This window comes from Capra hircus, chromosome 16, assembly GCF_001704415.2.
Source record: "Capra hircus breed San Clemente chromosome 16, ASM170441v1, whole genome shotgun sequence".
Taxonomy (NCBI): domain Eukaryota; kingdom Metazoa; phylum Chordata; class Mammalia; order Artiodactyla; family Bovidae; genus Capra; species Capra hircus.
Window position 1 is genome coordinate 36,221,383 of NC_030823.1, and position 16,935 is coordinate 36,238,317.

The 16,935-nt window shown below is 33.3% G+C and overlaps 1 protein-coding gene across 2 annotated transcripts in view; it reads right to left on the minus strand.

Moving 5' to 3' along the window:
• KIFAP3 (kinesin associated protein 3) overlaps nucleotides 1-16,935 on the minus strand; it is a 145,864-nt gene that overhangs the window by 113,403 nt on the left and 15,526 nt on the right. For both annotated transcript variants that reach the window (XM_005690630.2, XM_013970173.2), the window contains exons 2-5: nucleotides 12,419-12,550; nucleotides 6,240-6,394; nucleotides 3,369-3,424; nucleotides 2,677-2,818 (exon numbers count right to left, since the gene is read on the minus strand). In XM_005690630.2, the coding sequence (XP_005690687.1) occupies nucleotides 2,677-2,818; nucleotides 3,369-3,424; nucleotides 6,240-6,394; nucleotides 12,419-12,550 (485 nt within the window). The remainder of the gene's footprint in view (nucleotides 1-2,676; nucleotides 2,819-3,368; nucleotides 3,425-6,239; nucleotides 6,395-12,418; nucleotides 12,551-16,935) is intronic.

Consider the following 16,935-nt stretch of genomic DNA (forward strand, 5'->3'; position numbering starts at 1 on the left):
ACTAAAAAAAACAAAACAAAAACCTTTGACAATTTGCTGTTAGCATTATGAGAAATACAAAAGAGATTCCATCAGGCTGAAGTACAAGGACATTAGAGTGTAACTTAAATCCACACAGAGAAATAAAGAGCACCAGTAAAGGTAACTCTCTCTGTATCTAAAAGACATTATAAACATATTTTTGACTGTATTATTTTCTTCTGATTTTAAAATGCATATATCAATAATTATGTTTCTTGCTGACAGGCTGATAATATATACAGATGTAATATGTATGAATTAATAGTATAAAGATGTGGGGTGGGAAGTATACTAAAAAAAGGTTTTATGGACTATTAAAATTCTATTGGCATTAAGTTAAACTATATTTTTAAAACTTAAGTTGGTATCTGTAATCCCAGGGTAACTACTAAGAAAGTTAATTCAGGAAAACACATAATAGTAAATTAATAACAAAAGAATTAAAATGGAATACAAGACAATATTTCACATAAAAGAAGGCAGTCATGGAGAGACAGAAGATCAAAACAAGATAAACAGAAAGCAAACAGAATGTTAGATGATAATCCCACTTTATGAGTAATTATTTTAACGGTAAATAGAATAAACATGCCAATCAAAAGGAAGATTATTCAAATGTATTAAAAAATATGACCCAACTCTATATCCAATCTAACAAAAACACTTCAAATTCAAATACACAAAAAGGGTGACAGTTAAAGAATGGAAAAAGATATGTCAAGGGAAAAAAAAAGACAATAGACTGAAAGTAACTATTTCTAAGTACATAAAAGAAAAAGGATATATATCAATAGATGACACTTTAACAACATGGGTTTGAACTGCACACAGGTCCATTTATACTTGAACATGGACTTAAATTTATGTATGCATGTTTCGACCTGGCAGTTCAAACTCCTGTTGTTCAACGGTAACCTGTACATGATCCATGAATGGCTGCATCCACAGATGTAGAAGAAATGGATATGGAGGACCAACTATGAGACCTGAATATCTGCAGATTTTGCTATCTTTGGCAGGCCCTGGAATCAATCCCCCATGGATATTGAGGGATGACTATATATATACATATATTAAAAAAATGTATATTTATATGTAAATATACATATATTCACACGTATGTATAAATACAAGCTCTACAGGGTAGGAATTCCAAAAGTCTAGTGACATGAGAAAAAGATCAAACTCATTAGAAATCAGGTAAATACAACTTAAACCAAAGAGGTACTGTTTGTTAGCAACAACACAAAGGCAAAAATGTTTAAGTTTTACAGCCTTCATATTCCATGGGTCTGGATATACAGTGGCATAAACAATTTGGAGGACAATTCAACAATATCCCTAAGACATTATGACCTGTATTTCTGTATAACTTTTGTTTCTGTGTACACACTAAAAAACCCCCTGGTTTGTATATATAAATAAGAACAAAGATGTTCACTGAAGTTTCCTATTGGAAAATTTGGAAATTTTAAGACCTAATTTTAAAGTCTAATAACCATCAATAGGGGAATGGCTAAAGAATATGTATATAACTTCATAAAATACAATAATCAAAAGTAGTTCAAAACTAATTAACACTGTATGTAGCTATATGCATGTAATCTCAAAACATTACTACATGGAGAAAAAATTACCAAGTAAGAAGTATGATATAATTAACATAAAAATTCACTCTATATTTTAACACAGGAAAAAAATCCTCTATATATATTATGTGTAAAAGTATGGAAAAGATCTGGAAGAATGAATTCCAAATTCCTAACAGATTATAGGAATAGGAACAGATTATAGACTATAGATTATAGGAACAGATTAATGGTCAAAAGGGTTTTATCTGTAATACTCTAATTTCTTAAAAAGAATATATGAATATATGAGTTGCACAATTTAGAAAATATTTTAAATGTACAAATTTCCTAACTGGAATATTGGTAATATCCTATGACTCTCTGGATAGATCCCAGGATATTTTGTCCAAGCTAGAAAGTACTGATGTACGCTGGACCAGCTCCATAAAAGGAGTTTGACAATAGATAAAAAGGTATTATCATGTGACAGAAATTAGATCATAATGATATCTTCTATATTTTAATTTGGGCTAAAGTATAATCAGAAAATTATAATAATTCTATAGTGGTATTCTATAGTGGTAAAAACGAGAAAGAAGGTTTTAAGAGTATTGTATCTCCTTTTTTTTTTTTAATTACCTAGCACTTCTAGTGAAAAGAAAGCAAATACATGGCATCAAAGTCAAGCTAAATGAAATTTAAAAGAGTACTATTTTGGGCTGTGCTGTTTAAAAAATATTAACTGTAATTTAATGAAAGCATACACATGCAATTGTCAAAAGTCTGATTTTATATCCTAATTGAAAGAATAAAAAGTCTTCCGGAATAGAAGAAAATAAACAGTACCATTAAGACTTTATTTTTCTTGTTTAAATTATTTGTCCATTCTCCAGAGAATATTTAAACATTATGCCCACATGTTAAGAAATTTGAGTAAGAAGGCAAGTAATAAAGAGCTGGAAAACAATTGCATTCCTAAGTTTGATATAAATAATTTTAGCTTACCTATTATAATAATTTAAAAATCATATTCACAATAATTTTAAACTTTAAATATTTATAGATATAAGTCCATAAATTCTACCATTCAGTAGTAGTTCTTCCAAGTTATCAGGATTTCGAGCAAGCTGTAGGATCAAAGCAGAACCCCGAACCTTGTCAGGAATATCTTCATATAATAACTCAATGTACTCATCCATGTCATTAATGTTAGCAACTTCATCAATCTGAAACAAAGGAAGAGGAAGGAAGTACTCTAAAAGAACAGCAGCACTCAACAGAGTTGTCAAAGGAACGATATTTTGTGATCAATATATTGCTCTTGATAATGAGACAAGTTTTCAAAGGACTCATGGTAGCAATCTTTTTGTACGGGGAGAGATTAGATCTTTGGGTGATGGAACTTCAATATGAAAATAGTCATAAACCATATGATAAAAATGGGATGTAAACAAACTCTAAAATTGGCCTATTTATATTAATAAAGTATCTTAAATGTAATATAAAATAGTATCTACCATAATATATTAAAAACTATTTTAAAACACACTGCAATTAGAATAGCTAATACTTTTCACAATTTATCAAAATAAACTGTCTAAAAAACATACCCCAAAATTTTTTCCTTTATTAAATATTTATTTTCTATCTTTTTTGGGAACTTTAAGTTCAACCACTTCTAAAAATCCCACACTTGTCTAATGTAACTGTAGGAACTACTGATGGTAAAGCATTACCTTACAATCAGTTCTCTAATATATAAAAATACAGTCTTACCTCCATTCCTTCAAAAGGAGGTGGATCTTTAGGCTTGCTTGACTTCTCTTTTTTTTCTGTAAAAAGATTTTGTTTTAATGAGAAGAACCAGGATTTTGGATTTCTGGCTAATTTTTATTTTCAGCAGCTGAGTTTAATTCTAGCTAAGCTGGGGATCTTAAAATGAGTAATTTATGAGGTAATCTTTTTCCAATGTATAAAAAATGCTCATCTATAATACATTTGTTCTAATGAGGATATCCAGGAGAGTTTAATAAAATATATAAATAATCTCCAAGTTACGTTAGGTAGCAATTTAGCTTCCTCATTGTTTAACAGTTAGGTATGTAAATACCTAGACTTGCCAACAAGAAGCAAAAAATCTATTTTTTCTTTTTTTTTCCTAATTCACATTTAAGGTGAGAATGAGAAAATCAAAAACTAATGAATTCAGTAATAAAAAGACTAAAATTAAAATTAACAAAGAAAATGGAAAAGAAATAACCTGGGTAAAGTTAAGAAGCTAAAATACAGTTGCTGATTTTTTAAACAAAATTAGGTCCATAAATTAAAAGGCAAATGTTTAATATTTGTGCTAATTTAATCCTCACTTGCTCCCAAATGGATTAAAGAGGCATTAATGGTGGTGAATATAACTCTGAGTCATTTGTTATGTTGAATTATTTGACTAACAGCAGAACTTCGTATTCTAAAAAGAAAATAAAAAAATGCTTCACTGATCTGATCTGGATCAAAAACATAAGCAATGACTGTACATTAAAATAAGTTCAAGTAATATCAAAATTTTGATTCTAAAATTAGCAAATGCTTTACATATAACAGGAATTAATCCTGATTGTTTTTGGAGGAAGGTAGCCATTCTAAACAAAGTTATGTCTTCTCAACAGCTAGATTTTTCCTCAAACAGATAACTTATTATGACAGTAGTTTTAATAAATAGAGAAAAAAAAGACTTATGGTAAAGAATCATATAATCAAAAACTACTATAATTTTATTTTAACCACCTTTAGGGCTAGGTTTCTGGCTTTGAAATAGTGAATATCAGGTAAAAAGAAAGAACATAGAATCATTTCTAAAAATAAATGTATATATGCTATAGCATAGCATTTCATATATGTCTCCAAACATCAGTATCTATATAAAGAAACAATGATTTGAATTTATGATAATATGAAAATTTCCTCATATTACTCTAATATCTGGGGAAGGAGGTAAGAAGACTGATTTACCTTGAAAACTCAGTGAAAGGGTTCTCATTAAAGGTATTATTTTATTTTATTACAAATGTTCTCAGAATTGTATTAAGGGCTTCCTTGGTGGCTCAGAGGTTAAAGCATCTCCCTGGAATGCGGGAGACCCGGGTTTGATCCCTGGGTCAGGAAGATCCCCTGGAGAAGGAAATGGCAACCCACTCCTGTACTCTTGCCTGGAGAATCCCACGGAGGGAGGAGCCTGGTAGGCTACAATCCATGGGGTTGTAAAGTCAGACACAACTGAGCGACTTCAGTACTTAAGTACAGTAGCATTAGGAAAGATTAATTTTAATTATATTGTACAACCTACAGTAGGAACAGACACATCTTAAAAGCACAGGATTTACTTTTCTCATTTTCAACTTAACTTATTGAAGATATTATCTTTTATCATCCAGTAACACTGTTACAGAAACAGTCTATCACAAAGTAGTTAAAAATTTTTGATAATATTTTCCTTATAGCACTTATTATTAATAATTAGTAGGTATACAGCTAAGTAGTTGGAGTGCCAGCTATGCAGTTGGAAATAATCAAGTTCGAAATGCTTATTTTTGTTTTTAAATAAATTCACAGCTATTCAGTTCATTCAACAAATACATACTGATCATATAATGTGTGCTATATACTGTATACAAGGCTAACTAATAAAAGTACATATTAGGCACAAGGCATTTTATTCGCTATGGATGGAGAGAAATGACTGCTTAATTTTTTTAAAGTGCAAATAAATTTTCTCTTTCATTTTTTCTACTTAATACAATCAAAACTGAAGTATAAGCTATGTCAAGGGTACCATATAATAGAACTCAGGAATGAAAAGAAAGATATACGTAAACTTAATAAGTGAAGTGAAGTGAAAGTTGCTCAGTTGTGTCCAACTCTTCATGACTCCATGGACTGTCCATTAATAAATACTATGAAATGGAATAAGTAACCACTGATTAATCTGAGATAACTTTCCATTTAAATACCTGTACTTTTGTTTTGAGCTTGGACATTGGAAAATGTCTTCTATAAATAATCAATTACTTAGCTCTAAGTTTAATGAATTTATTCTTTTATGAGGCAGTTAAAAATAGAAGAATAGTAACAATAGAGATGTTTGGCAATGAAAATCTAAGTTTTCCTAAGAAAGATTCACAAAACATATGCATACCACAAATATTTTAACACTTAAATACTTTAGTAATCCAAATTATCAATTAATTGTCAATAAGAAATATAGAAAATATAAATAAGTTGCTCAGGTGGAGAAAACAGGTTTCCAGGCCTCAATTCTCTCTTTTTATTATTCCAGAATCAATATGAAAGATATTTGCTTTTTTATTCCTTATTTTATCATATGTGCACACGCACACACACACACTTATTTTTGTAAGCCTGGAATACTAGTATGTTTGTTTACTCTTTCATTCACTTAGTCATAGCACTAACAACAACAACAAAAAAACCATCACCATTTAAATATCAAAAGTACAAACTACAAACAACTCTGTTTTTTTTTCTTTCATTTTTAATTAATTAATTTATTTTAATTGGAGGCTAATTACTTACAATATTGAGGTGGTTTTTGCTATGGTTTTGCGTTAAAAATTTAGTTGTTCTTCTACTTACCTTTCCCTGACATTGAATCACGGCGGTTCTGGAGATAGTACAACAGCTGTTCTACTTCATTTAGCTTTGAGGGATGAATGAGTTTACATTCCTCAACCACCTTCCGTGCCAGGGAAGTTATATCTGTGTTGGCATTGAGACTCTTAAGACGGATGCTGCAGGCAAATCAGAATTTTCCAACTCAGTTATTATTAAAGTAAGTAACAATTTAAACAGTACTTCTTTTAAATAATTTATAAAATATTTAAATGTACCTGACATAGTCTCTTTTAGTAACATGTAATAAAGTATAAGATATAGCTAGACTTAGAAAAAAATGCAAAACAATGATTTTCCTCAAATTGGACAAATGAGATAACAAAAGGAATGGTAAAGTCTACATCTGACTCATCTAGGGAGGATAGCATATCCAGAGACCAGTTATAAATCAGTCTTTCTGATGTCATATACATATATTTATATCATATAAAGTTTTTAATTATTAGATATGAAAATCCATAGTGACAAAAATAAGTCATTTTCTTGACCATATTCACAGTCATAGTTTTCAGTTAAGGACAGAATACAATATTTACATATTCAGATTTGATTATTCTGATGGAAATTATGCAGAAGGAAAAAAAAAGTAGGATGCATTTTAAGACTTATATGAGGAATGCTGAGGAACAAATGAATATAGTTATATTTGTCAGTACATTAAAAAACAGGTTCTTCCTCCCTTTTAATTTAGTCCAGGAAATTCACTGCAAGATGAATAAGAAAAGGTTGTTCAAAATCTGGAAGCAATTGCCAATTTACATGGATTCATGACAACAAAGAAAGCTATAAGGACAAAAAATTAGGTTCAGGGTGAAGACTCAAACTGGTGGCAAGAGATTCTCGCAAGCAGATGCACTCATGCAAGGCTTAGATTCAAAAAGAGAAACAAAAGGAGCCACAGTGCTGAAATACTTCCTAGTGAAGACCGCTAGTGAAGATGGCTTACTTAAAAGGCAGAGGAACTGGAGATCAAATTGCCAACATCCACTGGATCATTGAAAAAGCGAGAGTTCCAGAGAAACATCTACTTCTGCTTTACTGACTATGCTAAAGCCTTTGACTGTTTCTGTGTTTCTGTGTGTGTGTGTGTGTGTATGGAAAATTCTTCAAGAGATGGGAATACCAGACCACCTGACCTGCCTCCTGAGAAATCGTATGCAGGTCAAGAAGCAACAGTTAGAACTGGACATGGAACAAGAGACTGGTTCCAAATTGGGAAAAGAGTATGTCAAAGCTGTATACTGTCACCCTGTTTATTTAACTTATATGCAGAGTACATCATGAGAAATGCTAGCCTGGATGAAGCACAAGCTGGAATTAATGTTGCCGGGAGAAATACCAATAACTTCAGACATGCAGATAACACCACAGTTCAGTTCAGTTCAGTCGCTCAGTTGTGTCTGACTCTTTGCGATCTCATGGACTGCAGCATGCCAGGTTTCCCTGTCCATCACCAACTCCCAAAGTTTACTCAAACTCATGTCCATTGAGTCGGCGATGCCATCCAACCATTTCATTCTCTGTCATCCCCTTCTCTTCCTGCTTTCAATCTTTCCCAGCTTCAGGGTCTTTTCAAATGAGTCAGTTCTTTGCATCAGGTGGCCAAAGTATTGGAGTTTCAGCTTTAGCATCAGTCCTTTCAATGAATATTCAGGACGGATACCACACTCATGGCATAAAGAGAAGAACTAAACAGCCTCTTTATGAAAGTGAAAGAGGAGAGTGAAAAAGCTGGTTTAAAACTCAACATTCAGAAAACTAAGATCATGGCGTCTGGTTCCATCACTTCATGGGAAATAGATGGGGAAACAATGGAAACAGTGAGAGACTTTATTTTAGGGGGCTCCAAAATTACTACAGATGGTGACTGCAGCCATGAAATTAAAAAATGCTTGCTCCTTGGAAGAAACTTATTCCCAACCTAGACAGCGTATTAAAAAGCAGAGACATTACTTTGCCAACAAAGGTCCATCTAGTCAAAGCTATGGTTTTCCCAGTAGCCATGTATATATGTGACAACTGGACTATAAAGAAAGCTGAGCACAGAATTGATGCTTTTTAACCGTGGTGTTGGAGAAGACTCTTGACAGTCCCTTGGACAGAAAGGAGATCAAACCAGTCCATCTTAAAGGAAATCAGTCCTGAATATTCATTGGAAAGACTGATGCTAAAGCTGAAACTCCAATACTTTGGCCACCTGATGTGAAAGAACTGACTCATTGGAAAAGACCCTGATGCTGGGAGAGATTGAAGGCAGGAGGAGAACGGGATGACAGAGGATGAGATGGTTGGATGACATCCTTGACTCAATGGACATGAGTTTGAGTAAACTCCGGGAGTTGGTAATGGACAGGGAAGCCTGGTGTGCTGCAGTCCATAGGGTCACAAAGAGGTGGACATGACTGAGCGAATGAACTGAAGATGGCTAAGTTTGGGAGAAACTGAAGGCATTAGAGGCAACAGGGACAGAGACCTTAGAAAAAGAGGCAACAGGGACAGAGACCTTAGAAAAATGTCCTGCACTCAGCATCTCTGAAGTCATTATTCAGATACAGATGCTCTCTCCTGAAACAAGTCTAGTAAAGTGATTTGAATATTATTCCCAGTTATACAGTCATCCCCAAATCTGGTCCTCTTGGGATTTGATAAGCTACCGTACAGCTTTTAATACATTCCTTTTATGCTTGACTTTGCTGGAGAGGTTTCTATGGTCTGCAACAAGAATCCTAGCAGTACTCTGTCTCTTTATTTTAGTTTTTTCTACAATTTATTTGGCTTTTTAACTTCCTACCTTTTAAGTCTTTTAAACTACAGAATACTTTTGTATAATTTTAGCTGCACATCAGGAAGTAGAAATATAAAGGAGAATTCATCCTGAGAAAACCTCTCAAAAGACCTCTCCATGTTTAATTTTAACAAGGAACTGGGAAATCTTAAGTTTCCATAAATCTGATTGAGAACAGGCACAGTAGAAATTCTATAAATATAATTTTGGAAATTTTCTTGCTAGTCTTTTTCAGAAGAGTTTTAGATTTACAGAAAAATAGTGCAGAAAGTAGAGTTACCATATATGTCCCCACCACCCTCCCTCAATACAGTTTCTTCTATTATCACCATCTTGTGGTAACTCTGTCATAACTGATGAATCATTTTGACATACTATTAACTAAAGTGTACAGTTACATTAGGGTGCAGTCTGCAGTGTATAGTTCTGTGGGCTTGAACAAATGCCTAATTTCACACACACATAAAATAGTTTGAACTACCCTAAAAATGCCCTGTGTTCCACATATTCTCCCCTTCCCCACGCCATAACCCCTAAGAACCTCTAATCTACTTTTACTTCAGTTTTGCCTTTTCTAGATGGTCATAGAGTTGGAATCATACAGTATATAACCTTTCCAGTCTGGCTTCTTTCACTTAGTAATATGCATTTAGGTTCCTCTATGTTTTTTCATTGCTTGATGGTTGATTTCTTTTAGTGCTGAATAATACTTGACTATATGGATGCAACACAGTTTGCTTACTCTTTTGCCTACTGAAGGATATTTTGGTTGCTTCCAACTGTTGACAGTTATAAAGCTGCTATTAAGATTCACGTGCAGGTTTTTGTGTGGACATAAATTTTCAACTCATTTTGGGTTAATATCTAAGAGCAAAACTGCTGGATCATATGGTAAGTGTACGTTTAGCTTAGAAACTGCCAAAATGCCTTCCAAAGTAGCTGTTACATTTTATATTATCATTAGCAATGAGTGAGTTTCTGTTGTTCTACATCCTCACCAGCATCTAGTGCTACTAGTGTTTTAGACTTTGAACATTTAACAGGTCTGTAAGTAGTATTTTGATTTAATAAAGCAGACCTTTTAAAATCATTTTTAGATTTATTTTCTACTATATATATATAAACAATCTAATTCATCATCATCTTTCCAAGTAATAGAAAGACTCTATTCTTTTAGTGTGTACATTTTTGTCCTAAATCCTTCCCTTACTAAAAGAGACAAATATATATATATATAATATATATATATGACTAGGATTTAGTGTCAAATATATACGACTAGCTATATGTTTACTGATTATTTCTTTAATCAAAAAAATAGGCATCCCATGCCTATTAAGAACACAAAAAACTCACAAAAATGTGCATGTTATTCAGATCGTAACCAGAGGTTTCTCAGAAATATTCAGAAAACTGGGATTCTGTTCAAGGTGGGCTTATATATTCCTTTATCCAATAAGGGAGAATGAAATACATCTTTTGGAGCTGAGTCATAGCACTGACTGCCACTGCATTAAATGAAATTTAATGATGATTTAATTTCACATCTATCTCAAACTATGAGTTTCTCCCTCAAAACCCTCACCCTAGCCGTCGTCACTGATAAATCCTCTTGAACTATTAACAAATCATATTCTCCTTTTGGTCTCACAATAATACTCCTCTCCAAATCTTGAGTGACCAAGGATGACTATCACAAAGTTGGGTAACAGAGGTTTTTCCTCCCTTACTGATGTTTAAATCTACTTACTCTGGTCAGTCTATAGTAACTCTTTCCAGGTGGCTGACTCTTTAGTGAGTATATCCCTTGTCTTGAGCACCTACAGATTTTCAAACAATAACTACAATTCTCACTTATTCTCATTTCAAATAACAACAACCAGTTCTCACTGGTTGAATAAGGCTACTACTACACTACTAAGAAACTAAAATCTAAATTTCACTTACGAAATGCAGATGCATGAGGTTCTAAAGGCAAAGACCCCTAATCTGCTAGCTTTTCTTTGGAAATCAAATGAATAAAAATATCAAGAGATTTCATATTTTTTCAATATGCATAAAATTTAGGCAGCAATCACAAACACACAAATGGAAGACAGTGTGACAGAATACAAAAAACTGAGCATGTGAGTTAAAATCTACAGCATTAAGTATGTGTGTATACATGTGTGTATCTCTTCAATCCAGTGGATTATCTCAGGACTTATTTATCTTTAAAGAACTATCTATGAAATTTAGTGTCCTTCTAACCCAAATAAGAGGACAGACTAGAGATCTTAAGACAGTCGGTAGCTTCTCTTTTCAGGTTGCTGTGCAATAAAGTTTCTTAACTGAAGCACAATTAAAGTTTGGGGCCAAATCGTTTTTTCTTAGCAGGTGGCTCTTTTGTGCATAGTAGGATGCTTAGCAGCACCTCAGCCTCTCTCCACTAGATAACAATAGCACCTTCCAGTATGACAACCAAAATGTTCCCTGAGGAAAAAAATTCTAACCAGTTGAGAACCACTGCTATGCATTTAAGCTGTGGTGCTTCTCAGTGAGCTAAATAACATCATATGCACTCCTAGTATCCTGACTATACTTAACTACATTATATTCTACACTATGTACTTAATCACTGAATATTCCAAAACATACTAACTTTTTAATTAATTCCCAGGTCAAATATTTTTCTGCAGGGAATAAAGTTGGGAAACAATATTAGGTGATCTCAGACCCTTTCTACTTCCACAAAACTATGGCAAGAGTGCAAGATCATTGCCAGCACAACTGAAGACAAATGAAAAAGGCCAGTTCCCAAAGGACTCCTGAAAGTACTACAAAAGCAGAAAGGAAAGTGTGTAGAACACTGGGAGATCTAAGGTCAATTCACTGAGTCAGAAAATGCTTGTCCTACTATTAACATCTTTCAGATGGCTAGATTTTTAAGGGATGAATTCAAGGTACATGTCCCATTTGTGAATTCTAGAAGTCATATACCTTTCTGTAATTTCAGGGAAGAAAGAATATGGTATCAGCTAAAATACAAACTTGCTAAATTAGGCTAAAATGTCTAACATAAACATATCTCTTATAATTGATTTCACAAGTCATATTCTACTATATGCATTTATAAAATGGGATTAATAAGAACAGGCATTTTTCATTAGGTTCCAATTAAGTTCATAAACATGATTTTCTCTGGAATATACTCTATATTTATAGCTTAATATATTCTCTGCTTCACTAAGATAATGTAGGTTGAGAGGAATGCCATAGTCATTCATTATCTATGCAAATTTAAATAACATCAGATTTCTACAAACTTTGTATAAGGTTTACTACTTTCAAATATGCACAAATGAAGAAAACTTACATTTTTTGGCATTCCTTTCGTTCTCCCAACATGGGATCCCCCATTTCTCCAAGAATGGTAGCTTCCACTTCATATTGAACAATAAGTGCTTTTTCTGATGGATGTACATCGATATTTCCTCCTTTAACTTTCCTATAAAAGAAAAACAGGATAGCTACATTAAAAGCTCACAAAACATGCAGGTGTTTAGCTAGCTCCTAGTTCCAAAAGCATGTGTGTTACATTATACATGCATTTAAATCAGATTTACTCTTGAATTGGGCCAAGAAATAATTTTTTCTCCAATTTTATAAACTCTTTGTTATACATATAATTCTTGGTCTTGCAGAAAGTACCTTTATGAAGAGCTCTGAAAAAAATGCATTTACCCAAAGAATCATGCATAATAGCCAGTGAGTAAAAAAAAAAATTAAAATGGTTGTGGAGAGAATAATCTCAATTGAAAGTCAGCAATTTAAAACCAAAGGCAGCTGCCCCAAAATTTATACTAAAAAAAAATTAACCTGCTCAATAGTTAACCCATTAACTGTATCACAGAAGGACATGAAGAAATTATCCAAATTGCAAAATAATACTGTTATCAATTAACATAATTATATAAATTGAATTAGTACCTAAATCATGTACAAATTGTGTAACAAAAGAGAATTTACAGGTTATATTCTATAGTCATGTGTCCAAAATTATAGTGACATTAGCAAGCTATAATCTCTGTTGTACATTACATCCTTGTCCCTTATTGTAAGTTGTTTGTATCTACTAATTCCCTTCACCTATTTTGGCTCTCCTCTTACACTTCTCCCCTCTGGTGACCTCTAGTTTATCTGTATCTCAGTGTCTGTTTTTATGCTGTTATACTTGTTCACTTGTTTTATTTTATATTCTACATATAAGTGAAAACACAGAGTATTTGTCTTTCTCTGCCTGACTTATTTCACTAATCATAATATCTTCCAGGTCCATCCGTGTTGTCACAAATGTAATCACTACTTGTTATTGGTCACTTTAGCAGCAGATAAAACAAGTTTTATTAAAAGAGACTGAAGAGACTGCAATGGAAGCAAGTAAAATTTCTCAATGTAATCAGAGCTGGTTATCTGCACAGTGGGATCTTTAACCTAATGGGAAGGAAGAGAAATATGACAACATCTTAAATTCCAAAAATCAGAAACTCAAAACTTTTTCTTCAGTAGGAATAACTGGCTTATTATGCATATTTCAATGTAATTTTAAAATAACTTTTTACTTCAGTTCAGCAACTCCAGTACTGAATTTACAAAGAAGGGGGTAACTGAATCCAATTGAAGAGAATCATAAGGATAAAATATAACTGCAGATCCTAGGAGCAACCTCATACTAACACTTTCAAAGTGGGTCTTCCACATATTAACAACTGACAGAATTTCAGAATCCTTTATTACAACAAGGCTACCGAGGTAAGCCTTACAAGGTAAGGCTACAGAGCTTTACCCTCTTAAGAGGAACTTTAGAGCCTCTTGATAAAGGTAAAAGAAGAGAGTAAAACAGCTGGCTTAAAACTCAACTTTCAAAAAACTAAGATTATGGCATTCAGTCCCGTCACTTCATGGCAAAAAGATGCAGAAACAATGGACACAGTGACAGACTTTATTTTCTTGGGCTCCAAAATCAATGCAGATGATGACTGCAGCCATAAAATTAAAAGACACTTGCTCCTTGGAAGAAAAGCTATGACAAACCTAGACAGCGTATTAAAAAGCAGAGACATCACTTTGGTTCTGTAATCTATATTAGAACAATTAACAGTCAAGTGTAGAGACAGAAATCAAATATACAGAAGCTAAAGTCTAGGTATGTCAGCAACTAAACTAACTGACAGAAAGATATCCAGATATAAAAAATAAAAGCAGAAACTAGGGATGCCAGTAAAAAACAGAGAATTAGAAAAATATGGATGTGTATATATATATATATATATATATAAAATACACACACAGAGATATATACACACATGTTAAAGAGAATGGTACAGCTTCTAAAAGGTAAGATAAATGCATGTAAATTCAAGCTAGCAGTCAAAAGCTAGAGGAACCACAGGAATTCAAGACAGTAAGCAAGTACAGCTAAAAAACAAATGTTAATATAGCACTAAGGAAACTATCTTCACTATAAAGAGAAACAGTTATTCCCTTCCTGATGAGATGGAGACCAACCCCAGTACCGAACTTAAATAGGAGGTGGTAACTGTATTCAGTTGAAGAGAATCATAAGGATAAAACATAATTGCAGATCCTAAGAGCAACCTCATAATACACTTTCAACGTGGGTCTTCTACATATTAACAACTGACAGAAAAGCATAATGGCTATCCTTTGGCTTGATATTTTGCCTTTCCCAAGGAAATTAAATAGTTCAAAGAACTTCACTATTCCTTTTCAGTTTGGGGGGTTTCTTTTGTACACGTATTTTAAAGAAACTAATTTTATTTATTTATTTACCACTAGTACAATTTGTTTACTGTAGAGAAAAACAGAACACATAAATTAGCAAAAAGAAAAAAATAAACCAAAAAACCCAGGAGAAACCAACTGTTACGATTTCAGCACACATACATCCAGACATTTTCCTATCTATACATATATAACCAGAGAATGTTAGCTCTAGAATTTCCTTAAAGAAAAGGCTTACGGTAGCAATTTTGTAGGGCTGAAACTATATTTTAATAGCAACTGACCTAAGAGTGATACAAGTACTAATTGTTTATATCAGTATGAGGGCTGACGGAGATTATAGGTAGAATAAACTTCTTTCCTGTTCCCCTTTGCACTACCACTGAATATATAAAATACACATATTACAAACTAAATTCATGTTATAAACACTGTGTGTATTAAAAATACATTAACAATTTACCATAGGACTTCCCTAGTGGCGGAGTGGTTAAGAATCTGCCTCCCCACGCAGGGCACACGGGTTAGATCCCTGATCTGATAGATTCCACACGCTCTGGAGTAACTAAGCAAGCCTGTGTGCCACAACTACTGAAACTTGCACACTCTAGGGCCCATGAGCCACAACTACTGAAGCCCATGTGCCCTAGAGCCAGCAACTCGCAATTACTAAGCCCACATGCTTCAACTAACGAAGTCCGAGTGCCTAGAACCTGTGCTCCACCAACAAGAGAAGCCACTGGACTGAGAAGCCCATATACCACAACTAGAGGATAGTTCTCGCTCACCTCAACTCGAGAAAGCCCGCACATAGCAATAAAGACCCAGTGCAGCCATAAGTAAATAAAAAAAATAATACCTTGTCTTTAATACTTCATATTCTCAAATTCCAGATACTCCTATTTGTTGAACACCTTGATTCTTTATTTCTAACTTACACTGCACAAAATTTACAGGATTCCCTCACAAACCACAGCAGTACATTTGGCTGATTTACAAAGTAGTTTTTCTAAAGGTTCAAAACATTTTATAATTCAGTTGCTCTGTATTTATGTACAATATAAACATTTTTCAATTGATAACCACAGTTTCAAATTCTATTTTGGTTAGTAAAATATTCCAGCTTGTTTGGGCACAATCATGAATTATGTCTATAAATAATTTGCTTTTACCATAGCAATGCACCACATCAAAATATATACTTGTATTATCACCATAAAATGAATACTTTTTTCTTAAAAGCAAACTTCCTAATTTAACATGTCATTCATAATGATGACAGATATTTAACAATCAAGAGAATGAACTTCCAATTACTTGGAATTCATCAATCAGGTGAGAAATAATTTAGCCCATTATTGGAATTACCTGATTTACTATTTGTAACACCTTAAGAAGCTCTACACAATCAGCAAAAAAAAAAAAAAAAAAAAAGACCAGGAGCTGACTATGGCTCAAATCATGAACTCCTTATTGCCAAATTCAGACTTAAATTGAAGAAAGTAGGGAAAACCACTAGACCATTCATTTAGGTACGACCTAAATCAAATCCCTTACAATTATACAGTGGAAGTGACAAATAGATTCAAGAGATTAGATCTTACAGACAGAGTGCTTAAAGAACTATGAATGGAGGTTCGTGACATTGTACAGGAGGCAGTGATCAAGACCATCCTGAAGAAAAAGAAATGCAAAAAGGCAAAATGGTTGTCTGAGGAGAGAAGAGAAACTAAAGGCAAAGGAGAAAAAGCAAAGATACACCCATCTGAATGTAGAGTTCCAAAGAATAGCAAGGAGAGAAAAGAAAGCCTTTCTCAGTGATCAATGCAAAGAAATAGAGGAAAACAATAAAATGGGAAAGATCAGAGATCTTTTCAAGAAAATTAGAGATACCAATGGAATATGTCATGCAAAGATGGACACAATAAAGTACACAAACAGCACAGAAGCAGAGGATATTAAGAAGAGGTGGCAAGAATGCACAGAACTATACAAAAAAGAACTTCATGACACAGATAATCACGATGGTGTGATCACTCACCTAGAGCCAGACATGCTAGAATGGAACATCAAGTGGGCCTTAGGAAG